The sequence below is a fragment of the Bufo gargarizans genome, chromosome 8 (assembly GCF_014858855.1).
Source record: "Bufo gargarizans isolate SCDJY-AF-19 chromosome 8, ASM1485885v1, whole genome shotgun sequence".
Lineage (NCBI taxonomy): Eukaryota > Metazoa > Chordata > Amphibia > Anura > Bufonidae > Bufo > Bufo gargarizans.
This window is the reverse complement of record NC_058087.1, coordinates 185,058,160-185,086,099: the sequence shown is the minus strand read 5'-3', so window position 1 is coordinate 185,086,099 and position 27,940 is coordinate 185,058,160. Positions and strand designations below refer to the sequence as shown.

Genomic DNA, 27,940 nt, shown 5'->3' with positions numbered 1-27,940 from the left:
CACATTATACATGGCTGGTTTCCATGGTTACAGACCACCCTGCAATCCATCACTGGCGGTCGTGCTTGCACACTATAGGAAAAAGCCTCAGCCTCTCTGGTGGCCGGGACCATGGGATCGCACATAGGCTGGTGCTTTTTCCAATATTGTGCAAGCACGACCACCACTGATGGATTGCAGGGTGGTCTGTAACCATGGAAACCAGCCGTGTATAATGTGATAGAAAAATGAATCCAGCCAGCAAAGGAAGCAATATGGAGAATAACAATACATTAGTAAGTGGCTTGTATTAACTTCCTCTACATGACAAATATCACTTACTGAAGTGAGAGGACCCCTTTAATACAAGGCACTTACTAATGTATTGTCATTCTCCATATTGCTTCCTTTGCTGGCTGGATTCATTTTTCCATCCCGTTATACACTGCTGGTATCCAGGGGTTATGACCACGGCTACAGTGCAGATACGAGCTGGTCGGGACAGGAAATGCTGCGCATGCAAGTCTATGTGCGCTCCCAGCCACCTGAGAGGCCGGCGCTTTCCCCTACTGTGTGCAAGCACGACCACTGCTGCTGGATTGCAGGGTGGTCGTAACTCCTCTGAACGTGCAGTGTATAATGTGATGGAAAAATTATTCCTGCCAGCAAAGGAGGCAATATGGAGAATCACAATACATTAGGAAGTGCCTTGTATGAACGTTCTCTACATGATGAATACCATTTCCTGAAGTGACACAACCCCTTTAAGGAAAGGCTAAAAAATGACAAGTTATTGGATGAAATTCCTATGCTAGTTACATGACGTCAGTGACTGGGGAATGTAGTCATCTTGGGGGACTACAGTGGATAAAAAAAACCCTCATGAAACTAAAGCCAGAGTGTGTCAGTCCAGTCATCCGTAGGATGGAGCCCACCAGGAACATGGCAGAAGAAACGTATTGACAAAAGAACAGAGAGACTCTAACTTTGGCCATCTTTTACCTCCAGGGAGCGGTATCGTCCAAAGCTACATTTAATTTCCATAGCTAATGAGCAGAGACGACGACCAACCGGGAATCTCATTGCTGAGCGTGCCTGCATTTCTTACATAGCAGCTCTCATGTAGTAATAGTTGTATTGTATATTTAGGTCACTGTGGAAAAATGTCACTAATGTTATGACCGTGCTATATAGGTCACTCGGTGGTGGCTGTGCTGTTGTATCTCCCCCTGTGGGAAGCTGGGAGAACCTCTGCTGATGCCGGTTACCTGCACACACGATTATCTGTCTCCAGTACAGTAACCCATGCAACTAGGAGAAGTGCACGTTCCATCTTTCGGCCGGGGTTAGGCAAAGAACGAGCTTTCTGAACCTCAAGCATTTCCTCTAAGGCATTGCTGGAGTTGGTGAACCCTCACGCACTTCAGTCATCCATCATCTCCGCTCCCGTCTTGTAAAGAGGCCTCTTCCCCATAGACTGTATCTTCTTGACGCACTGATTAGCAAGTTCTTCAACCTTCTTACTTTTGAACCTCATTTCAGTTATAGAACTCAATACGACTGGCACTGGCATAGTCTCCATGGGCTCAAACGACAGGAACTATGGGCCAGATTTATCATTACACTGACATCTTGCTCCACTTTTACATATGTCCAAAGTCACTTTTGGCCAAGTCAGATTTATTAATGGTCCTTTGATACTGTAATAAATGTGGTTTGACGGTAGCAGTTTATCCTTCAGTAAGCGGCTTTACAAAAGTCGCACATCTTCATGGAAAACTCGCATAAGATGAGCATGGTCCTCACTGGAGTGAAATTGCGCAATTTTTTGCGACTTTTTAAATTGCCGCAATAGTACATCTGTCTAGAGGATCATTTACATAAGAAAACACGCCCACTTTCAGAAAACTGGCGAGCATAGCGCAGAGCCAATAAAAGTCGCAATTTTTTTGAGCAGTTTTAGCAATTGCGCAAAAATTTTCGTCTTTTTCGCTCCATTAATTTTGACTTGAGCTAATGATAAATCTGGCCCTATGTGTATTGTCCTGTGACTCGGCCTAGAAGAATGTGGTCAGTGAATAGGACAGTAAACCATCTGAGCTCAATGACCGCACCGACCAGCAATCATGACTCAAAACCAAAGAACGCCACTATATGTAATCTGTCAGGACCAGGGCGCGTGTATCTGACACTAGATTATATCACCTCCATAATTGGAGAATATGGTCACACTGCGGTTATCCTTCATCTGTGCTTAATATGATCTATGAGAATTACATGTACTTGTAAAAGTATGACCTTGGATTACATATTATATCTGATGGCAATGTACAGAAGATGATGAATGTAAATATGATAATTGAAGGTGATAACATAACCTAGATCTACTGCACAGAATACTATAAAATACTATAATACTGCCTCCTATGTACAAGAATATAACTACTATAATACTGCTCCTATGTACAGGAATATAACTGCTATAATACTGCTCCTATGTACAAGAATATAACTACTATAATACTGCCTCCTGTGTACAGGAATATAACTACTATAATACTGCCTCCTATGTACAGGAATATAACTACTATAATACTACCTCCTATGTACAAGAATATAACTACTATAATACTGCTCCTATGTACAGGAATATAACTGCTATAATACTGCTCCTATGTACAGGAATATAACTGCTATAATACTGCTCCTATGTACAGGAATATAACTGCTATAATACTGCCTCCTGTGTACAGGAATATAACTACTATAATACTGCCTCCTATGTACAGGAATATAACTACTATAATACTGCTCCTATGTACAGGAATATAACTACTATAATACTGCTCCTATGTACAAGAATATAACTACTATAATACTGCCTCCTATGTACAAGAATATAACTACTATAATACTGCCTCCTATGTACAAGAATATAACTACTATAATACTGCCTCCTATGTACAAGAATATAACTACTATAATACTGCCTCCTATGTACAAGAATATAACTACTATAATACTGCCTCCTATGTACAAGAATATAACTACTATAATACTGCCTCCTATGTACAAGAATATAACTACTATAATACTGCCTCCTATGTACAAGAATATAACTACTATAATACTGCCTCCTATGTACAAGAATATAACTACTATAATACTGCCTCCTATGTACAAGGATATAACTACTATAATACTGCCTCCTATGTACAAGGATATAACTACTATAATACTGCCTCCTATGTACAAGGATATAACTACTATAATACTGCCTCCTATGTACAAGGATATAACTACTATAATACTGCCTCCTATGTACAAGGATATAACTACTATAATACTGCCTCCTATGTACAAGGATATAACTACTATAATACTGCCTCCTATGTACAAGGATATAACTACTATAATACTGCCTCCTATGTACAAGGATATAACTACTATAATACTGCCTCTTATGTAAGACTATGGTTGGACACTGTATATCTTAAAGGAGCCTCTCCCACATGGACTGGTTATATTGTATATGGGCGGGTGTCTAGATTAGTCCTTCCATTTCGGTAGATGCCGGTGGCTGTAGATGGCGATTTTTCTTGCCCAGCCACAGTGTCCAAACTGTCAGAGGAGACGCGGTTGGACTGTAGATGGTGACTGGCTTGTGTACTGGTCTCTCACAGCCGGACTGTGTCCTGTAACCAGGGATCCCTCTGTGGACTTTCATCTTCTGTTCTCAGAGTCTGGCGAGCTGGATACAATAATGAAAGCTTTATTCCGCGCTGCTCCTCGGGCGCCCCCTCCCATCCTGCTGTTTATCCCGCTCCCCTCCTGCCTCACTTGCTCTGGTGAACCTTGTTGCTCAGTGCAGGACTCCTTTCCAAGTCGGTCTTTGGCGGCTTCTTGGCGGCCGTGTGTGAGGCTGACCAGTGTGGAAATGTTTCCCTCCATATGACCTTTGTGGAAGGAAGTCGGCGATGTGTCATAGAAACCCATGGAGACTGTAGTGATCTGTGTAGATGCTTCCATGCATGACCCAGGCCTGTAGCATCTGGTACCATTCACCAAACCTGTCTGTCCAGTTGTTTGTGACTCCTGAGCTGCTGCTTCCCCTGTGTGGCAGAAACTGGTATCTAACCCTGGTGAGGCCCCCCTTCATATAATGTACAGCGCACTATATGGCCTGTGTACTGGGGTCCTCATGGATGCTACTGCTGATAATAAACCATATTTTCATTTAGGCATTTCAGTTCCCTCTTTCTATTCAATTGGCTGAGGATGCAGGTGTTCTGAATAGAAAGAGTCAAACAAGACTCATTTGAGAGCGGCTTTAAACCCTGGAGAAATCCACATGGCTTACTCTTGTTTCCCTCGTCAATTAATGCACCTCAGTAGACATTGGCTGGTTGGTAGGTACCGCCGCAAATCAGTCTGTATGGCCACCTTAAAAGGGGTTGTCCGGGTTCAGAGCTGAACCCCTTGACATACCCATATTTTCATCCCGGCAGCCCCCCTGATGTTAGCATCGGATCATTTTATGCTTCGATGCTCTCCCTCGCCCTGAGCAGGATTGTGCAGGGCAAGGGCTTTTTTATTTACACTGCCGGGCAGAGGCTTCCGCCCAGCAGTGTGTTCGGTGACGTCACCAGCTCTGATGGGCGGGCTTTAGCGATGCCCTAGATGTTTTACAGGCTAGAGCAGCGCTAAAGCCCGCTGATCAGTGCCGGTGACGTCACCAGGCTCACTGCTGGGCAGAAGCCTCTGCCTGGCAGCCCTAAGGAGAGCCCAGTACATGCCCTGCGTGATTCAGCGCAGCACAAAGGGAAGCATGAAATGCTCTGGAATATGGGCAGCTCTGAACCCGGACAACCCCTTTTAAAGGGCATCAGTTTTGTACCTAGGACACTGGTTGACCTGTTACATCTGCACTTGGCAGCTGAAGTCATCTGTGTTGGTCCCATGTTCATATGTGTCCGCACTGCTGAGAAACATGTTTTAATAAATGCAAATGAGCCTCTATGAGCAACGGGGGCGTTACCATTACACCTAGAGGCTCAACTCTCTCTACAACTGCCGTCATGGTAGTTTGCACATTTGAAGTCCTTTGGGTTCTCTATGCCATTCAGTCATTCAATAGCTGGTAACCTCAAACGATGGTACTAACAATCATGTGCCCACATACAGGCAGTGATCTGCTACATTTAAAGAGCGCCGGTCAACCAAAGGCCCCCTTACACTGCCCTATATTTGGGAAGATTATCGCTAATGAGCATTTGTACGAAAGCTCATTAGCCATAATTGACCCTTTAAAGGTTCCACGATTACCTGGTGTATTAGATCGTTGGTGTGGTCACCTAAATTATCATTTTTTTTGTCTAAACAGCCTCTAATGCCGTCAAACAGGGGTTCTAGGAACAAAGGATGGCATTAGCGATCGATCCTCCCCATACTGTGGAGAAGATCGCTGCATGTAAATGTGTCTCCTCCACTGATTGAAGGAACGCTTCCTTCTCAACAGTCATCGGCTCCATCGAGCTGTGTGAAGGGGCCTTTACCTTAATTCTAGGGAAGATTATTTTTCCGTGTAACAGGACCCATAGGCAAGAGCCACGTGTCCCCTGGTGAAACCTCATGCCACGTAATTGGGTTGACTTAGGCTATCTAAGCTATAGATAACAGTCAGCTCATTGCAGACTCTAAAGGCTTAGCTGTACTTCATGCTGCTGTGAGACCATGGTTTAAGGTGCCCATACACATTAGAGAAAAGCCAGCACACCACAACAGTATGTATCGGGAGGACAATAGATTGGGCATGTTGGAGTTCAAAATAAGCTGCGTCCAGAGGTGTTTTCCCCACCACCTATAGTACACAGAACTGGGGATGCATGTATAAGAGTCGGGAGGAAGAGCATTCGAGCGAGAGCTATCAAAGGGAGGTGTACGGGCACCTTAACTCATACCATGGCCAAAATAATCAAATGTCTGATCCCCAAAGACTGAAGCCTACCACTGCTAGACTGTGGCCATAGACATCAGATTTTTCCTAAAAAATCTGATGTCTACTGACAAGACACACAGGAACTTTGGTTACTGGGAGAGACTGGTTTTATCTCCTCTGTTAGCACAGATCTCCAAATAATAATCCAGTAGCTATTGGAGGTTAGTACTGGTTCATCCCCTTCATCTGCATCCACTACCATTGGGGTAGGGTAGACAATGATACGTGCTCTATCCTCTATTGTGGTATATAATAGTTATATTCCCCTTTGTGTGTATGGACAAGGTATGGGATTGTGTTGAGTGAAGTTGTTAAGTAGTCCTCCTCCATTCTGCCAGGTCCATCACTGCTCCATGCCCTGACTATGTATTTCTGTTTTTGTGCAGCCAACTACTCTACCACAGGGGACCATCAACATGAACCAGTGCACGGACGTCATAGACGGGGAGAGCCGCACTGGGCAGAAGTTCTCCTTGTGCATCATGACCCAGGAGGAACATTTTATCAGGGCAGAGAACAAAGAAATAATCAATGGGTGAGTGACAACTGGACATATCATGCACTGTAGAAAGGGATTTCTTAAAGGGCCATTAAAGAGGTTCTTGGGGAATTAAGAACCTGACAATACTTAACTATTACTTTATTATAAATATGTTCCCAAATACCTTTCATTAGTTATCATGGCTCGTTTTGTCTGGGGAGCAATCATTAGGGGAAATAAAATGTCTGCCGTCCTATTAGTACACACAGAACCTGTCCGAATCACACAGGGGGACAAGTTACTTCAGGGCACTGAGCTAAAGAGCTGCCTCATCCTCCTCTCTGCTTGTCAGGGATTATGATCCTGAATACAGCTGATAAGATCTTCAGCTGAATCTCTGTAGGAATGGACATCATGAGGAGACATGAAATGCAGAGAGAACAGACAGGATAGACCATGATGATGTGGGGCTGTGGTAATGGAGGCTGCATACAAGTGCTGCCGCTCATTACCACTTCCCCACATCCTCTGTACTTCATGTCTCCTCATGAACTCCAATCCCACAGAGATTCAGCTGAAGATCATATAAATCTATATTCAGGATCATAATCCCTGACACGCAGAGCAGAGAGGAGGATGAGGCAGCTCTTTAGCCCAGTGCTCTAAAGTAACTTGTCCTCCTGTGTGATTAGGACAGGTTTTATGTGTACTAATATGACGGCGGCCATATGTTCCCCTGATGATTGTTTCCCAGACAGAACGAGTCATTGTAACTAATAAAAGGTATTTGGGAAAATATATATTTTAAAGTAATATTTAATTATTTTAATTTTCTTAATGCACAGAGAACCCCTTTAACCCAAAGGTCTAGCACTTGCTGCAGCATTATATGACAAGTGACTGTAGTCGTTTCTGAAGGTTCTTGTCACTGTATTTGGTTGCTTTCCTGCTCACTCCTGACATTGAGGTTCTTTCATGTCTATTTCAGTACTTGGGTACTTATAGTCTATAAGGTTTGTATGGTTCCTGGATGGAATATAATCTGTCTTCACCAGTCCCCTCTCTAACACTAGAAGCAGTGTGTGCAGGTGTGCTGGGTCTGCTCCAACCTGTGCTCGCCCGCAAGCCTCCTACAATGGGGGCATTGTGTCTCATGCTTTGTTTTTGGGAGACACCCAAAGAGATTATAAACGGCACTGTGATGGCCTGAGCTGCCACAGCCAAAATACACCTCCCTATCAAGATCCAGAAGCATGTGCCCATCTCTGTATCCCTCACCTGAGCATTGTGCCTGCCTCTTCCCTCACGAAGCATCTTCCTGCCCACATCATACTTTACCCAGCAGATACCTTGCTTTTGGCCCTACGCTATGTTCCCATCTGTCTCTCCTGCCCTGTGTGCCCATATTGTGCTGTCTCTCATGGCGAGTGCCCACCTCGTTATCGAAACCCGTGGGTAAACTCTTTCCTTTTCCTGAATTGCGTTTTCAAATATTTCCTCCAAGATGTGCGCAGCGCTCTTTTTTTTGCTAACCTGCCTCCCCTGTGGCCACCTATGTCTCTTTTTCTAGCTCTATTCTCGCCTTTGTCTGAGCTGTGCATCTGTTACTACAGCAGCGTGTCCATCTCCATTTCTTTCTCCTATGGGATCTGTTTTCCCTGGACACATTAGCTTCTCCATTCCCTGATATTCCCTTCCCTTTTTCTCAGACCCACTTCACTGTCTGTCCTCTGCTCTATGAGTTTGTGTTTGAAATGCTTCGCCACACGTTGTATAAATCCTGAAGATCTCTTTCCTCGCTCAGATGTTCCTCTGTACGTCCTCTTGGCACTCTTCCTGCCTCGCTGAAGCTGCTGACAGTGCTCACTTTCCACACTCGCGCTGTATTTTCCACTCCTGCTCTCCTTTCTTGTATATAGGAGCAGTATTATAGCAGTTATATTCTTGTACATAGGAGGCGGTATTATAGTAGTTATATTCTTGTACATAGGAGCAGTATTATAGTAGTTATATTCTTATACATAGGAGCAGTATTTATAGTAGTTATATTCTTATACATAGGAGCAGTATTATAGTAGTTATATTCTTGTACATAGGAGCAGTATTACAGTAGTTATATTCTTGTACATAGGAGGCGGTATTATAGTAGTTATATTCTTGTACATAGGAGCAGTATTATAGTAGTTATATTCTTATACATAGGAGCAGTATTATAGTAGTTATATTCTTGTACATAGGAGCAGTATTACAGTAGTTATATTCTTGTACATAGGAGGCGGTATTATAGTAGTTATATTCTTGTACATAGGAGCAGTATTATAGTAGTTATATTCTTATACATAGGAGCAGTATTATAGTAGTTATATTCTTGTACATAGGAGCAGTATTACAGTAGTTATATTCTTGTACATAGGAGGCGGTATTATAGTAGTTATATTCTTGTACATAGGAGCAGTATTATAGTAGTTATATTCTTATACATAGGAGCAGTATTACAGTAGTTATATTCTTGTACATAGGAGCAGTATTATAGTAGTTATATTCTTGTACATAGGAGCAGTATTATAGTAGTTATATTCTTGTACATAGGAGCAGTATTATAGTAGTTATATTCTTGTACATAGGAGCAGTATTATAGTAGTTATATTCCTGTACATAGGAGGCAGTATTATAGTAGTTATATTCTTGTACATAGGAGCAGTATTATAGTAGCTATATTCTTGTACATAGGATGCAGTATTATAGTAGTTATATTCTTGTACATAGGATGCAGTATTATAGTAGTTATATTCTTGTACATAGGAGCAGTATTATAGTAGTTATATTCTTGTACATAGGAGGCAGTATTATAGTAGTTATATTCTTGTACATAGGAGCAGCATTATAGTAGTTATATTCTTGTACATAGGAGGCAGCATTATAGTAGTTATATTCTTGTACATAGGAGGCAGTATTATAGTAGTTATATTCTTGTACATAGGAGGCAGTATTATAGTAGTTATATTCTTGTATATAGGAGGCAGTATTATAGTAGTTATATTCTTGTACATAGGAGGCAGCATTATAGTAGTTATATTCTTGTACATAGAAGCAGCATTATAGCAGTTATATTCTTGTACATAGGAGCAGTATTATAGCAGTTATATTCTTGTACATAGGAGCAGTATTATAGCAGTTATATTCTTGTACATAGGAGCAGTATTATAGTAGTTATATTCTTGTACATAGGCAGCAGTATTATAGTAGTTATATTCTTGTACATAGGAGCAGTATTATAGTAGTTATATTCTTGTACATAGGCGGCAGTATTATAGTAGTTATATTCTTGTACATAGGAGGCAGTATTATAGTAGTTATATTCTTGTACATAGGCGGCAGTATTATAGTAGTTATATTCTTGTACATAGGAGGCAGTATTATAGTAGTAGTTTGTTTCTACATTGAACCTAATAAAATTACCATTGTACTAAGGATTGGTTTTGCTTCACAACTGAGTAGATAAAATTAGCCTTTTCACTTTTTTGTAGAGTATATACTCATTTATGAGTTTTTTGCATTTGTCAGGTGGCTCGAAATGTTAGTCGTTTACCCCAAGACCAACAAGCAGAATCAAAAGAAGAAGAGGAAAGTGGAGCCCCCCACTCCACAGGTAAGGAAACCTTGGCAGCACCTACTTGTTAAATCTTGGTTAAACAAGCAGATATCTTTTCGGTCTTGTACATAGCTGGTTTGCAGCCTGTGACTCCAGCTATTGTAAAATTGTCGGGTCATGCTAGGAGTTGTAGTTTTACAACAGGTTTAGACTCCACCTGAGTGCACTTGCTTCACTGTAAGTCTCTGCTAGAATAGCCATACTCAGTGAAATCATTAACTGGTATTGCGGCCTTATCTGCCACTATGATCTGCGTTAAGAAAATGGGGAAGTGTAAGGATCTTTATAAGAACCCAGGCGCCATCTCTTCCCCCTGATAAGGTGGTGGGAGGATGGAGGAACTGCACTGGAATTCCATCTCGCAGAGAAAGTGGAGTCTCCGAGGGGCCTTGCTGTGCATGGTAATGGGGAATCTTTGACTCACTGAATCTGTGTGGGAGCCCACAGCTGAAGCTCCAGTTCACTTACATGTCCCGGATGGTTGGGGGTCACAAGACAGCAATGTGATAATCCGATGCCAACACATTTGATTAGCAGTTGCCCGTTATTTCCCTAATGTACTCTGTCTATGTGAGTTATGATTAGGTCAGTGCAGAAAGTTGAATGGCATGTTTGGTTTGATCAGCCTGTTTGTCAGCTGTTATTGCTAGAGTAAGCAACTGTTCGTGACTGGTCGTCCATGTTAAAGGGGTTGTCCCACTTAAAATATTCTACAGCTTTCAAACCAGCACCCGGATCTGAACTCTTTTGTAATTGCATGTAATTAAAAAATTTGCATAGCCAGAGTTATTCAATAAAATGTATCTGTATAGCGCCACCTGCTGGTGGTCTTTCTTTATTTGTCCTGCTCACTATGGAGGCCGCACATGCTCAGTTTCATCTTTCCACTGCCTCCTGCGCTCTGATGGGCAGAGCTGAGACACGCCCCCTGAGCTGCAGCAGAAAAGACACTCCCCTAAGATGTCAGCTTGATATAAATCTAGCAGCGCAATGAATGGAGAGATCTCTGGATCCATGTGAGGTACAGGGCTGGTTCTAGCTTTGGTAGAAAGAGATTGTCGAGTTCTATATGATGTCTGATTTTCATATTTTACATTAGTCATAGGATACACCCTTTGAGGACAGACACACTGAGTTAGGGTTGCTACTAATGGTAAAATTGGCTCATGGTTCAGAACCCCAAATTTGAGAGAGCTTCTCTATCGACTGCGGGGCCCTCATGGGACCTTTTAAGCAAAGGCCGTTGTCCTTCACTCATTTATCCACTAGAGGTGCTGTTATTGTCACATCTGTGTCGTCTTTGAGCAACACAGCGAAGATGAAATAAGATTAACCATATTAATTTGTTAATTATCTATGCGTGCCTTATAGCCCGGTGATACAAAACCTCTTATCTACTTTTGAATCAACTTTTTATGTCAGGAACCTGGACCAGCGAAAATGGCGGCAACCAGCACAGGGATACCCAATGCAGAAAAGGTTCCGGCCACCAAATCCACTCTCTGGCAAGAGGAAGCGAAGAACAGGGATGGACAGGAGAGTGGCAGCAGCAGTCCCATCCAGAGTCCGGTCCACATGCCTTCTTCCCCAAGTGAGCCTGCACCAGACAGCAAAGTCGGTCAGTTTGTTTCATGTTTGGAAGTGGGGGATGGTCTTCCATCTACGTGCCATCTGTAATCTTGTCTTGGCGCCCCATCATTTATGGACTCTGTACAGCACCAATATTTTCCGTGTCTAGTTTTCTCCTCTTTCCCCCACTAGATGGAGGCTTGGTGAATGGAGACAGAGTTGACGGCGGACGCAAGACTCGAGTGGAAAGCGGCTATTTCTCACTAGAGAAGACTAAAGACTTTAAATCTGAAGATCAGCTGTTACAGAGCCCACCTTCACCTTCCACCCCTGATGCGCCCAGCAGGTATAGTGTCCACAGTGCATTCAACAAGGAGCAAGGTCCCTTTTCTTCCCCAGGTAACGGGCACTGCCTGTCGCCAGAACCTCATGTCAATCATGGAACACCAACTGCCCTTCATGTTGCCAATCGGGAGTATGTCATCCTGGCTGATGTACCCCGAGCACGCAGGATCAGTCAAAGGGAGGTTTTCCAGGTAGAGAAGAAGCGACTGGAACAGAAAACTAGGGCCCGGAGCCCAGGCAGGGAAGAAGTGGCACGGCTATTTGGACTGCAGAGAAGGTGAGAGCACGCAGATTTGTTTTAATTCATCTCAATGTAAATGTCAAGATTTTGGGGGACTGATAGGTAGTAAGAGTTTAGTGGGTGTGAATGATAGCAGAGATTGCAGACAGCCTGGCTGTGTAGACAACCTTATGTCTCCAGAAGCCTCTTCTACCATGGGGCTTTACAGGAGAGGCTTTCTGCATTGCACTGGGCAGCCTGATCTCCCACCACCTTCCCTATGAGGTGGTCATAATGGACAGGCATTGGTTGGATTATTATTGCGTCTTTTTGAGGGTCCATGAGCCAACATGTGTCGGGTAGATGATCAATGTTTGTATGTTTCATGGTGGTGGAGGGAGGAATGGACAGATTTCATGCACTGTAATCTGCTTCCAGGGGAATGTTGCCCTTGTAGGGGTTACTACACCCATCATCCAGTCCTTTGCATAGATCAGGCACTGCCGGCCTGCTGGGTAACTGGATGAAAATAGTCTATATCTCCCTGTGTAATAAGTCTACGTGATGTATATATTTATGTACATTCCCCGAAGTACGTAAATGTATGATTTCTAAGTCTGTTCTTAAACCAGTTAATCTCCAGTAGCTGTGAAACTACAGCTCCCAGTATGCCATCACAGCCCCAGGGTGTTGCAGCATGCTGGGAGTCGCAGTCCCACTGTTGCTGGACAACCACCAGGAAGCAGCCATTGATGTATGTACACGTGCGCCTGATTTGCTCATGAGTCCAGTATCTATCTGTTGTCTGCAATCGCAGCTATTAAATAAGTACTGGCCCATCCATGAGCACAATCTGCAAATGGTACTAACCCACTAACTCCTCCTACCTCGCCGAATTACTCTACTAACTACTCCTACCTACCACACTGTATTGACCTACTAACTCCTCCTACCTCACCGTTTTAACCTACTAACTCCTCCTACCTCACCGTATTAACCTCCTAACTCCTCCTACCTCACCGTATTAACCTACTAACTCCTCCTACCTCACCGTATTAACCTACTAACTCCTCCTACCTCACCGTATTAACCTACTAACTCCTCCTACCTCACCGTATTAACCTACTAACTCCTCCTACCTCACCGTATTAACCTACTAACTCCTCCTACCTCACCGTATTAACCTACTAACTCCTCCTACCTCACCGTATTAACCTACTAACTCCTCCTACCTCACCGTATTAACCTACTAACTCCTCCTACCTCACCGTATTAACCTACTAACTCCTCCTACCTCACCGTATTAACCTACTAACTCCTCCTACCTCGCCGTATTAACCTACTAACTCCTCCTACCTCGCCGTATTAACCTACTAACTCCTCCTACCTCGCCGTATTAACCTACTAACTCCTCCTACCTCGCCGTATTAACCTACTAACTCCTCCTACCTCGCCGTATTAACCTACTAACTCCTCCTACCTCGCCGTATTAACCTACTAACTTCTACCTCGCCGTATTAACCCTTTGAAAACCTCTTCCTGTGCAGTCTAACAGACGCTGACACTCTCACTCTACTGAATGCATGGTTGGCTCTCCAGGCGTTGAGGGTCTGTAGTATTGCGATACCCCCTTCCCCTTCTGTAGCCATCTGGAAAAAAAATGCATGGTTTCTAAGCTTAAAGGGACACTTCCATCAGAAAGGAGTGTTTTTTGTTTTTAATTTAGTATTCATAGAAACCATTTTTTTTGCATGTTTGCCTGATTTTTATTTCAGCAGTACTATGGCATTGAAAATTATAATTTCTCCTATATATAGATAGGTAATCCTCAGTTTACTGCTGCTGTCAGGGGGAAGATGTTCTCTGAACAGTAGGTGTAGAATAGGGAGAACAGCATGACCGCTCTACTAATTATCTTGATAGGCCTAGATAATGATGTCCACAGAAGAGCGTTGCACTGATGGTGTAATGTGTGATGATCTAGTTGAGTCACTACAGGGGGGCTCTCTCTGGCCACAGTGATGGTCTGACTGAGAGACTTAAGCAAGACTGTCTGCCATGCTGAAAGTCCAAACACAGAAGAAGTTAAAAAGCCAAGACAGGAAGTAGAAGGCATGGAGTGACTCCAAAAATTTATATCCAGAAAACGACCCCCCTGAATTTATCTAAAAATACATAGAATGGTGAAATATAGGCTGGTAATATGTGATAAAATTTTGATAGAAGTGTCCCTTTCAGCTAATCTCTCCCGGGAAGTTTTTGTTCACAATCCGAACTGCTATTTTGTTACGTTGGGAACAATTTACCAAAAATCTGACGAGTTAAATAGCTTCTTACTGTGAAATGCTACATTAGGATTGAAATTGACCAGTGGCCAAATCCATTTAATTCACATCCTGGGAGAGGCTGAGTATAGTACAAACTTTGCCATTCTCCTGGACACTGCTTTATACTACCACTCCTCTCAGAAGCTGGCAGCTTTACAGTTAGTGGCCCCTCAATTGCCTTCTGTTGTTTACTTTTTATGGGAAACTGGTCCTATGACCTCTCAAGGGGAAGCTGACCGCACGTATTAAAAGGGATGGGTGGTAAATGTATATCCGACTGCTAGAACCTCCACCTATCGTGAAGCTTTCCAAATCCCTTGTGTGCATGAAATGCTAGTACACATGTGTGACCACCTATCTACTCACTGCTGGACGTAGACAATCTCTCTACTCGGCAATCTAATACAGAGGAGTGGTGGCCATGCTCTAGCACTACTGCTCCATTCACACAGGTGGGGGGAGACCCAATGTTTGGACCCCTAAGAAGCATACATTTATCACCTTTTCTGTGGACCAACCCTTTCAAAGGATTATTGCAACTTTTACATTGGTAGAGGCCCTACCACTGCCATCCCTACGAGACACTGACACCCCATTAATCTGAGTACAGTGCGCACCTATTTCCCGCAGACCCCAATGTCACATAGTGGAGTGACATTGTGTATGCTCGATCTGCCTTTCCATTCAGTTTGGGGGGCCCTGTCGGGTACGGGTCCCCGTTCTTGTGACTGAAGGGGATCCTAGTGGTAGAACCCACAGCGATCTAAGAGCTATCCCCTATCCACCGTGATACCCTTATAAGCACCAATCAGCCGCCAGTGATCGCTGTGTTCCCTCTGGCAGACACTTTGTGCCCGAGCACAGCTATTTAGGACACCGCATTGTTCTTCAGCACCAAATGTGTGTCATGGGGACCGTGGGCTGTCACAGCAAGGAGCTACAACTCTCAGCAGATAATAAGGTAGAATACTGTAAGTCCACCTGTTGATCAGCGACTATTACACCTTTTTTCTGCATCCTTTCCTTTGTTTCACTATTATATTTATTTCAAGTCTTTTCAGTGTCAGAGGAGAAGAGCAAAAATAAAAGTTAATTATGGCGATCGAGACTCTGTCTCTGTGGCGTAGAAAACCACAAAACACGACCGTCCCCTGGTCCGCCAAGTCCGATGGGACCTACTGATTGTAATTTAGTTTCTCCATGTCGGCACTGAAAAGGTTTCTATTTGTTTAGTGCTTTGATTGCCCATCAAGGTGTCGGCTCTGCATAGCGCTTGCCGCCATCTTGCTTATTGAGTCGGTAAATAACCTGCTGATTCAGTGACCTCCACCAAGGTATATGCTGTCTGGGGTGACTAGATTTTGCTCACGGCAGTCAAATTATTTCATTTCTCATTTTGGAAGAGGAGCTTAGGAGATAAAGCCACGGGCAGCAGCAAAGTCTGACGGACTCGCTGAAAATGAATAGATGGTTCAGGTTGCAAAGATTGGTGGTAAAAGCAGAATTGCGTTATGGATTCCGTTACCACGGACCATAACGCAATTCTATAACTGAATGCATAATGTAATGCCTTTAGGGGCATTCCGTTATTCATTCCGTCATAATAGAAGTCTATGGGCTGCAAAACGGATCCGTCCCGTTTCTGTTAAGTAGGGGAGGACTCTGGATCAGGAGAGGACTCCCTGCATAATGCAAACGGGACGGATCCGTTTCGCAGCCCATAGACTTCTATTATGACGGAATGAATAACGGAATGCCCCTAAAGGCATTACATTATGCATTCAGTTATAGAATTGCGTTATGGTCCGTGGTAACGGAATCCATAACGCAATTCTGCTTTTACCACCAAATTCGCTCATCTTTAATTATTATTGTACAAAAAAGGTTGAGCCTGTTTGAATATATACAACATATTTATTTTGTAGTCATCCAGAGTAACAGCCTGTATTCTGCTTCAGAGCTGCACTCACTATTCTGATAACTGCTGCAGGAAGCTGTGAGCAGCACTAACAGAATCATCCCCCACCTAAACTTTTATAATGTGTGGCAGCAGATAGTTTTTCCTTTATCAAATGACTGTACATTTCCAATAGTGACAATTGCAAGAGCAAGCTCTGTGCAGACAGTGAACAGGCAGGGAATAATAGGAGATGTCAGCTCTGAAGCCTTCAGACTAGGGGTGGGCGATATAGGCAATATAAATTTGTGCCACAATATGGATTTTGTGAATATCGCCGGACCGCGATATGACCACGGAGCGGTAGTGAAGATAGGTTACCATGTCAGCCAGGACGCTACTGAAATGCTGGCTTCCATGGTATGTTAGTGAGCAGCATTATACTCACGTGCGCCGTGGCCGCCGGTCACTCCTTCTTCTGTCTGTGTGGTGCATTGCTAATGCTTATAGCATTAGCAATGCGCCGCACAGACCTATGAGAAGGAGCGACTGGCGGCCACGGCGCACGTGAGTATAATGCTGCTCACTAACATACCATGGCAGCCAGGACTTCAGTAGCGTCCTGGCTGCCATGGTAACCGATCGGAGCTGCCCACTGCCACCAATGATGGGGGGGAGGAGGGGGACCCTGTGGCTACTGCCACCAATGATTAATACTGGGGAGGGAGGGGGGGTGGGTTTGAGTTACCAGAGGTGGCTGATAAGAGGGAGAGGCTGGGGGGCTGATCAGAGGCTGGGGGGCACATGAGAGGCTGGCTGCCATGGTCAGCTCCCTGCTGTTGTGTTTAAACCCCCCCCCCCCCAATATAGAAAACAATATATTGAGATATATATCGCATATCGCACATGCTTAAAATTATATCGCAATATAGATTTTAGGCCATATCGCCCACCCCTACTTCAGACCAATGATTGCAACCCTGTATGTATATATTGACTTTCTAGTAGAATATTTGGTACAGTTCTGGAGTATAATACAGGATGTAACTCGGGATCAGTACAGGATAAGTAATGTATGTACACAGTGACTGCACCAGCAGAATAGTGAGTGCAGCTCTGGAGTATAATACAGGATGTGACTCAGGGTCAGTACAGGATAAGTAATGTAATGTAATGTACACAGTGACTGCACCAGCAGAACAGTGAGTGCAGCTCTGGAGTATAATACAGGATGTAACTCAGGATCAGTACAGGATAAGTAATGTAATGTACACAGTGACTGCACCAGCAGAACAGTGAGTGCAGGTCTGGAGTATAATACAGGATGTAACTCAGGATCAGTACAGGATAAGTAATGTATGTACACAGTGACTGCACCAGCAGAATAGTGAGTGCAGCTCTGGAGTATAATACAGGATGTAACTCGGGATCAGTACAGGATAAGTAATGTAATGTATGTACACAGTGACTGCACGAGCAGAATAGTGAGTGCAGCTCTGGAGTATAATACAGGATGTAACTCGGGATCAGTACAGGATAAGTAATGTAATGTATGTACACAGTGACTGCATCAGCAGAATAGTAAGTGCAGCTCTGGAGTATAATACAGGATGTAACTCAGGATCAGTACAGGATAAGTAATGTAATGTACACAGTGACTGCACCAGCAGAACAGTGAGTGCAGCTCTGGAGTATAATACAGGATGTAACTCGGGATCAGTACAGGATAAGTAATGTAATGTATGTACACAGTGACTGCACGAGCAGAATAGTGAGTGCAGCTCTGGAGTATAATACAGGATGTAACTCGGGATCAGTACAGGATAAGTAATGTAATGTATGTACACAGTGACTGCATCAGCAGAATAGTAAGTGCAGCTCTGGAGTATAATACAGGATGTAACTCGGGATCAGTACAGGATAAGTAATGTATGTACACAGTGACTCCACCAGCAGAATAGCGAGTGCAGCTCTGAAGTATAATACAGCTTATATTAGATTAACTGGAACCTGCAACAATTTACTTAAAGGGGCATATACTTTATCAACCCCTGGATTCAGATCTTTCAGCGAGACAGGTGATGAGCTTCTGCCGCCTGCAATATCAGTGTATAATGACAGCATCCCAGGTCCGGACTAATGAGAATCTCTGCCAATAACACCATTAAATGTCTTGATTGATGATGACAATGCATTTGTAATATTATTAATGTTGATTGTTGATTGCTCTGATAATTGATAACATTGATTTGACGCCTTCTTGTTTGTATTAGACCACACACTCATTTTCCAGCCTTGTTCTATTTCCAGGTCTTATTGCTCTCCACCTCCTCCTCCTGCTGTGCTGCTGTGCGAGATGGCCATCTTTTCTGAGCCCGCTTCGCTGCCATCTCGTCTTAGTGTCCGAATTTATGAGACAAGAGATGTGACTATTTTCTGTCTCCTAGGAAAAACAATCCAGTCTGGTTTTTCCTCCCCTACCCTCCCTCCGAAAATCTGCTGTCTCCTCTACTGACTCACTCTGATTTTTTTTTTTTTTTTTTAACTTCTTTGGCTGCCTGGGAAGGCCGGTGCTGAGTTACTGGGTTAAAAAAAAGACCCCAAAAAAATGCCTTTGTCATTATGTTTCCATTGAGAGTTATGTTGGGGGAAATAAAAAGGCTTCTGTTTAATGCATGGTGCAATCAGTGTGCTCCATAACTCACAGCCACCAGATCTCTGGGCTCCATTCTCCTGGACCTGTCATAGCTGTGCCCATAAATTTTGTGTTTGGCTGCAGTAGAACTTACTGAGCCAACTCACGAACAATTGTCATAAAAGACCAGCCCTTAAATGGGTCGAGAACGTGGGGACCCTCGCCGATCGGCTGTTTGAAGAGGCCGCAGCCTCTTCCTGGGCCAGCGATGTGACGTTCATCGGTCCCGAGGCCTAGGCACTAGTGTTGAGCGAACTTTTGTTTTAAGTTCGGCGTCCAAAGTTCGGGTTTGGGTTATCGAAGAATCGCGTTATGGATAACGCTACCACGGACCATAACGGAATTTAGAATCCATAACGCGATTCTTCGATAACCCAAACTTTAGACGCCAAACTTAAAACATAAGTTCGCTCAACACTACTAGGCACAGCTCCGTCCCCTTCAAGTGAATGAGGCTGAGCTGCAGGACCAATCACAGCCAGGTGCCGGTTAAGCCGCGGCCTCCTCAAACAGCTGATCATTAAGGGTTACAGGTGTCGGACTCGGACTCCTGACTATCTGCACCGGTCTTGATTAAATCTCCCCCAAAACGTTGCAGAGGTCAGCTCTTGTGACTAGATGATGAAGGCTAGGAGAATCTGATAATGTAGTCTACAGCTGGCTGAAGCAGCGCATGCTGGGAGTTGTGGTTTTACAACCTCTGGAGAGCCTCAAATTGGAGACCACTGTTCAGTATTTTCTTCACTTATGTCCACAAGACCCCACAACATTTTCCAAACTAGAGGGGCAACAAGGACTGGACAAACTGGATCTTGGATACCGGTCAGATCCTCTGCTTCCTCCCGAGATAAATGGCGTAGCTGCCACTTATCAAGCACCCCGCATAGTAATAACCATGTACGTGCTGTGAGCTATGGAACATGCGTATCTAGTGTTAATTAACTAGTCAGGATTGTGGTTATAGATTATTTCTCAGGATCAAATGAAATGTAAAATGAAATCGGAAGGAAAAGACAAAAGTGTTCTGTTCTGTAACACACAAGCTCATGAAGCCGTAGCATTCAAATGGGGTCAGTGGGGTTTCCAGTACAGAAAATAAGATTTAAATTTTTTTTAAAAAAATAAATAAAATTGAAAGAAGGACGAAAGGGGTATTCCAGTATGTAAAGTTATCCCCTATCCAAAAGATAACTATTAGATGGATCGTCTAGTCGGGCATGCGCATAGCCGCTCCATTCATTTCTTTGGGAGTTGCAGAGATGGCGAGCGCTGTACTGGGCTGTTGGAACTCCCATAGAGGTGAATGGAGCAGCTGTGCGCCTGTATGGCCGGCCTCTCCATTTTAACAGGGTACACGGGGTCCCATTTAACAAAAATAACACGCTTATTCTCCATTGGTTCCATTTCAATGCTTCCTATGTCCTGTCTGTCTCTGCATTGTCTGGTCCCTCTTGACACGGAAATGTAACCGCTCAGCCAATCGCTGGCTGAGGAGAGTCACCACAGTGGCCAATGATTGGTTGAGCAGTCAGATTACTAATGTCGGGTGGGACCAGACGGTACAGAGACAGTCAGGGAATGTGGAAGTGTCAGAATGAGACCTGCGGAGGATCAGTAAAGTAGTATTTGCAATCCCTGAATTCACTGTTGCACTATGGATTCTACAAAGAAGCAGCCGACGACTTGACTCCAGTATTTGGCTTGCTAGAAGCTATGAGTCAGACCCCACCCCCTTGTTATTTTCCAGCTTTTCCTACACAGGTGACAGTAGCATACAGCCACATGACAACTAAGCTCCGCTCAGGGTGGGAAAAAGTTTAATAATGCATCTCTGGGTCCCTATTAAAAAAGTTGTGTTTATACAACTTGATACTCAACCTCCGTCATAACTGGTGTCCAAGGGGATGTCATCAATATAACGCCATGTGATGGCTGGAATTTTTCTTTAAATTTCAGGAAGTAATTTATTACTGCAGTTAATGGGGAAAATGGCGCACAGGTGGGCCTGCTTCATCACACAGAACCCCATTAAACTATCCCGTGTTGTGCGACAGCCCGCTCTGTGTTTTGTAAGGCCCAGCACTCCCCCGCAGGGAATTTACCAATTGTTTAACAAGTGGCTCCGGAGTTGAGGAGTAGACGAGGATTAAACCGCTCAGAACTGTGCAAGATCAAAATGTTTTGCAGGGAAGAGACAGACACTTCATTAAAAGAACCTTGTGATCTCGTTAACTGGGGAGCGCTGCCAACAACCCCCTGCTCCAGGAGCGCCAGCCGATCACAACACGGCCCGGCTATGTTCACCTGAGGACTTGGCACCGACCTGCTCAAGTCACACGTTTCTTTATGAACATTTCCCATAAAAAAAAAAAAAATTTTTTTTTTAACTCCTAATCTGGGGGCTAATTGCACACCAGGGAACAGAGCCACAGACAATGTTCCCCTCCTTTTGAAGTCTCCTTAAATCCTTAATGAAAAACAACCCCTTTTCCCGGCTGACCTCGGGTCACGATGTGGGAAGTTACAGCGCGGCACTTTTGTCTTTTCATGTGTAAAGTTATATGAAGTGCAGGTCGGTGTTGTACACTTTGATGTCCCTCACGCGCCATCTGTACACGTGAAGGAGGTGGCCATTTTGTAGGCAGAGCAAGTCATAGTGAGAACACAGCCAATGATTTTTCCTCCATTTTGGGGGCGTTCGAAGTCAACTCGGAGACATGTTTTAATTGCTCTTTAAAATAAGCGAAGCCAACACAGTGGTCCCCTCCATGGTGTAAAGGTGGCAGATCTGAAGGCGCCACTGTCCGTTTTGCATATTGGTGCATACTATATGATGATTTTTGAACACGTTTAAAGGGCCTTTAACTGATTGTCCAGAGACATAAGAAGTTATTTAGATGTTTTGGAAATTAATAAAAAGTACTAATATTAAGTATAAAACATTTTAATTTGCTGGACAGTCACTTTAACTGCAAGCTTACGCGCCAAGTAATGGTGGAGGATATTTACTAATGTGGTGGATTTCTAAATGCGAGCAGCGCCAAGCTATAAGCCTATTACGTTTATCAATCCGAACCCAATGCTGTGCTCTGTGTAGTACCTGAAGAAAGCCGTATAATGATCTGTGAGTGAAGCTACAAACTCAACGAGAGCCAGAGCTGTAGAAGAGATAACAGACAACGTATCTCATCCAGGATGTCCCGGGATCTGTCAAACAATACAGTTTTATAGGGACCATACTGGATGAGGGAAATAGGCTTCCTTTGGCGTTGCTTACATTTACATGGTTAAAGGGAGTGTGTGCATTACTTTTTTTACATTGTACTACATTTTATTACTTTATAATAGAGCATAATTTTTTCCCTGATCTGTGTCGATTTTTTATTTATTTAATTTTTTTTTAAGATCTCCTGTTTTTCCCCCCTCTTTTCCTTTTTCTCTCAGGCGTTCTCTGGTCATTGAGAAGTTTGAAGCTTTGGACATCGAGAAGGCAGAACACATGGAGACCAGCTGTTCCACCGTCCCCAGCAGCGAGGCCCGGCAGGGCCGCAGTGAGAAGCGCACCTTCCCAAGGAAAAGAGTAAGAGGCATCGTGAGAATTTATTGTGTAAAAATAAAAAAAAATAAAAGATCATGAAAAAAAATAAAACATGTTTATGAAGCCCTTCCTCCAACACGCCATTTGGGTGTGTGGTCTTCCAGCTGCACTCCGTAGAAGGCTTCATTCACATCACCGTTCAGCTCCTAAACGGAGCAGGAGAACCAAAAGGACGGAGAAGGCACATAACTGAGCCAAACGGAGCCCTTAGGACCCAATAGACTATAATGGGATCCGTTAGGTTTCCGCTCAGAAGATGATTTTGGAGCAGAGACTTTTGTCTCTGCTTCAAAATCATCTTCTGATTGGAAACATAACGGACCCTATTATAGTCTATGGGGTCCTAGGGGCTCAGTTCTGTGCCTTCTCCGTCCTTTCCGTTCTCCTGCTCCTAAACGGAACAGAACTAAAAGGCTGAACGGTGATGTGAACGAACCCTAAATGGTTTACCTACTCCACCACTTTTGTGCAGTAGCAATACACCATATATGAATTGAGACTGACTTGACATATGTTGCGTCAGTGTATCCTGTCACAAGTGTATTCCCCCTCGCCTGTTTTTTGAAGGAAGCCATGTTGCCAAAGGGCATCGCAACGTACCTGTATTTATTTTCCTTTAACCTGTTTTTTAAATTTCACAAACGCAATCTCTTTGTATCTCATTCAATAGGACGAGACAGGGGGGACCTCTATTCCTGATGTGTCGGCTTCTCATATTTCACCATACCGAAGGGCCAGATCCCTGGATCGTCGATCCACAGAATCCTCCATGACGGTGAGTAAACACAGACTGTTCCTGAATGACCGTATCCTCATCATCCGTTCATAAACATTCCCCCTATGAACATCATCGTGTGGTCTCCACTCCTAACAAAGTCTGACCACAGCTGTTCTCCATCTGTCACATGGACTTCTAGTGTTGTCATTCGATGGAGTACATGTTGGAATGGGCTCTTTGTTCCACAAGTGTTTCTGTTGTGTTTTTAAAAAATGTTTTATGTGAAGATATCTTTGGCACGTCGAGCTTCTACTATAAAGACCGAGCTTCGCAAATAGCTGGGATGCTACACTCATGAGACGCTCAACCAAATGTCTGTGCATTTCAGTCCTGTTGCTATTTAAATAGGAAACCTAATTCAGACCCGAACCTTGCTAAGGGCTATTAATTGGTGAAAAGAATACTTTTTTCGATTTGGCAGCCCCCCCCCCCCCCCCCCCCCCCTGTACTTGAATGTATTTTGGTATCCTTAGGAATGGAGGGTTATTCTGGGGCGCTAGTCATATGACTGTCTTGCATATATAAGAAGCAGAGGTGATACCTTAACAGCTGATTACATGAGTGGACTGTAATCATGAAACTGGTAGGAAGAGATCAGGTCTGTAGGCTCCAGCTTTAAGACTGTGGCGATAGTTTTGAGCCTTTAAAATCATTGCAATAATGAATATTCATGTCAATTGAAGCCTTTTGGGCGTTGTATTAACAGAACACAAAAATATGACTTGGATTTTTACACCTCGTATAGTAATTTCAATGACTTTTTCTGCAGCCGGACCTATTGAACTTCAAGAAGGGTTGGCTGACCAAGCAGTATCAGGATGGGCAGGTGAGTCCTGACACAGCGTGACATTTAGCGGAGTTGGACACTATAATGGGGGGGTGGATACAGTATACTCTTATAGCAGAAGGGACCCGCACCTTTTACTGGAAAGGTGTAAAAATTAGTTCTCATCCAAAAGGAAGAAAACTGTTTCTCTGGTGCCACCTATCGGCCCCTATGCCGATTTGGAGGAGAGCTAATTTGAATATCTTTTTCCAGGAAGCATTGCCTGTAAGATTCCCTACACCGGCTAGGTTTTTATAAGGAGAACCAGTAGCCCCTTGACAACTAGAGAGGCGTCAGAGGTTTTCTTTAGTAAAAACCTGGTTTTGTAGGCAGTTGGTTGGCAGTGTGGCCATGTCGAAGTAAACTTTTCATTCCTTACCACTGTACAGCTTTTCATTCAGGCTTATATTTGTTTTATTTTGGCCCAATGTTAGAGTGCTAATTGTCTTCACATTTCTACGTGCCTCAATCTGAATATCGTAGGAGATCATAGTCTATAAACAATGATCTATTCCATCAGATTTCTAAAAATAAGTAGATAGATGGATTGATGTGTTGCTATTGGGTGTTCTGTGATTCCAAGAAACGTTCCTCACTTTTTTTATACTTGTCCTGTAAGTCCTGGTAATTTACAGCTGTCTACCAGGATTGCCCTCTCTTCTGTCCAGCTGGCAGATGTTGGCTCGAGGTAGACAGTCACCCGCCATCACTTGTATGAGCCTCGGCCTGTGCCCAGCAGGGTAATACCTCATAGCCTGGGCTGGCTGCCTGTGTTTGGTCTTGTGTGATAATGGCGGTGTTCTCAGGCTACATACCGGGCGTGCTTGGCAGGCTCTGCCCATGGCTGAGGTTGTGCTTGTTGTGATGCGATCTGGAAGCTATGCAGACTCCATGTTTACAAGCAGAGGCAGTCGGGGAAGTGTACTTGCATCATGACCTTATTACAGCTGCCAGCTGGGGCCCCCATGGGATGGTGGTTATTGGGATATGGGGAGGGATCCGGTTACATTAGCTGCCTCTGTGAGATGGATTTAACATTTGCTGGGAGCACAAACAATGCTCTATTTTGGTGGATATCCTCCTTCCTCGGTTTACTCTCTTTCATTCAGTCCTTACGGTTTCATTGCTTACAGACACCATAAAATGAAATCCTGATGTGCACAGGTTCAGGGCATTCTCTACACAATTGGCACCTTTATTGGCTCCAGTCACCTGTGTCCTTGACTGATTTAGAGATCTGTTAAACTTCTCCAAACTTATCTTTAGAGCTGCACTCTCATAACTGTGAATGCGGATTAATTGTCTCTAGTTTTCAGTACCACACCTAGTAAAATAGTATATAAGGCCGAAAAAAGCCCCCTGTCCATCCAGTTAGGGCTGTTATCCTACAAGTTGATCCAGAGGAAGGCAAAAAAAAAAAACTGAGGTAGAAGCTAATTTTCCCCACTTAAGGGGAAAACAACTCCTTCCCAACTCCAATCAGGCATCAGAATAACTCCCTGGACCAACGACCCCTCTCTAGTAGCTATAGCCTGTAATATTATTACGCTCCAGAAATACATCCAGGCCCCTCTTGAACTCTTTTAGTGAACTCACAATCACCACCTCCTCAGGCAGAGAGCTCCATAGTCTCACTGCTCTTACCGTAAAGAATCCTCTTCTATGTTTGTGTACAAACCTTCTCTCCTCCAGACGCAGAGGATGTCCCCTCGTCACAGTCACGGGGATAAATAGATGATGGGAGAGATCTCTGTACTGACCGCTGATATATTTATACATAGTAATTAGATCTCCCCTCAGTCATCTTTTTTCTAAAGTGAATAACCCTGATTTTGATCATCTTTCACGGTACTGTAGTCCCCTCATTCCAGTTATTACTTTAGTTGCCCTCCTCTGAACCCTTTCCAGCTCTGCTATGTCTGCCTTGTTTACAGGAGCCCAGAACTGTACACAGTCCTCCATGTGTGGTCTGACCAGTGATGTGTAAAGTGGTAGGACTATGTTCTCATCATGGGCATTTATGCTCCTTTTGATGCAACCCATTATCTTATTGGCCTTAGCAGCAGCTGCCTGACACTGGTTTCTACAGTTTAGTTTGCTGTTTATTAAAATTCCTGGGTCCTTTTCCATGTCAGTGTTACCCAGTGTTTTGCCATTTAGTATGTACGGGTGATTTGCATTATTCCTTCCCATGTCATACATTTGTCAGTGTAAAACCTCATCTGCCACTTATCTGCCCAAGCCTCCAATCTATCCAGATCCCTCTGTAGTAGTATACTGTCCTCTGTAGTGTATATACCGTATACTGTCCTCTGTAGTATATATACCGTATACTGTCCTCTGTAGTTTATATATACAGTATACTGTCCTCTGTAGTATATATACCGTATACTGTCCTCTTCAGTGTCAATTACTTTACACAGTTTAGTGTCATCTGCAAACATTGATACTTTACTGTGCAAGCCTTCTACAAGATCATGAATAAATATATTAGAGAATAGGGCCCAATACTGACCCCTGAGGTACCCCACTAGTGACAATGACCCAATCTCAGTGTGTACCGTTAATAACCACCCTCTGTTTTCTATCACTCAGCCAGTTATTTACCCACTTACAGACGTTTTCTCCCAGTCCGAGCATTCTCATTTTATATACTAACCTTTCATGCGGTACAGAGTCAAATGCTTTGGAGAAGTCCAGATACACGACATCCATTGATTCGCCGCTGTCAAGTCTAGAACTTACCCCCTCATAGAAACTGATTAAATTAGTTTGACATGACCGATCCCTCATGAAGCCATACTGATATGGCGTTATTTGCTTATTTTCATTGAGGCACTCCAAGATAGCGTCTCTTAGAAAACCTTCAAACAGTTTACCCACAACAGATGTTAAACTTACCGGCCTATAGTTTCCAGGCTCTGTTTTTGGACCCTTTTTTGAATATTGCCACCACATTTGCTATGCGCCAATCCTGTGGAACATTCCCTGTCAGTATAGAGTCTGCAAATATCAGAAATAATGGTCTGGCTATGACATTACTTAATTCTCTTAGTAAATGGGGGTGTATGCCATCCAGTCCTGGCGATTTTGTCTATTTTAATCTTTTTAAGACGCAGCTGCACTTCTTCCTGGGTCAGACAGGACACTTTTAATGGGGAATTAACTTTTATATTCTGCATTTCATCTGACAGTTTATTTTCTTCATTGAATACAGTGGAGAAAAACATATTTAATATCTTTTGCTTTCTCCTCATCGCTCTCTGCGACTCCCCCCTCATTACTCTTTAAAGGGCCGACACCTTCAGATTTATACTTTTTACCATTTATATAATTGAAGAACTTTTTAGGGTTAGTTTTGCTATCTTTGGCAATTAATCTCTCGGTCGCTAGTTTGGCTGCTTTTATTTGTTTTTTTACATATTCAATTTTTTTTCTTAGTTTTTCAGTGCTTCCTCACTACCCTCCTGTTTTAGTTATTTAAATGCTTTATTTTTGTCATTTATTGCTTTCTTTACAGTTCTATTTATCCACATAGGTTTTTTTCTTGTTCCTTAACCTTTTATTCCCATAAG

At 43.5% G+C, this 27,940-nt stretch overlaps 1 protein-coding gene across 6 annotated transcripts in view; it reads left to right on the top strand.

Moving 5' to 3' along the window:
• Positions 1–27,940, top strand: part of LOC122944779 (myosin phosphatase Rho interacting protein) — an 87,368-nt gene that overhangs the window by 34,292 nt on the left and 25,136 nt on the right. For 5 of the 6 annotated variants that reach the window (XR_006391054.1, XM_044303398.1, XM_044303399.1 and 2 more), the window contains exons 4-10: positions 6,364–6,512; positions 10,023–10,107; positions 11,533–11,728; positions 11,872–12,025; positions 22,608–22,743; positions 23,432–23,536; positions 24,309–24,365. Coding sequence is in view for 5 of the 6 variants with exons in the window: in XM_044303398.1 (XP_044159333.1) it covers positions 6,364–6,512; positions 10,023–10,107; positions 11,533–11,728; positions 11,872–12,025; positions 22,608–22,743; positions 23,432–23,536; positions 24,309–24,365 (882 nt within the window). In the remaining variant the exon portion in view is untranslated. The remainder of the gene's footprint in view (positions 1–6,363; positions 6,513–10,022; positions 10,108–11,532; positions 11,729–11,871; positions 12,026–22,607; positions 22,744–23,431; positions 23,537–24,308; positions 24,366–27,940) is intronic. The other variant, XM_044303397.1, reaches the window with a different exon arrangement.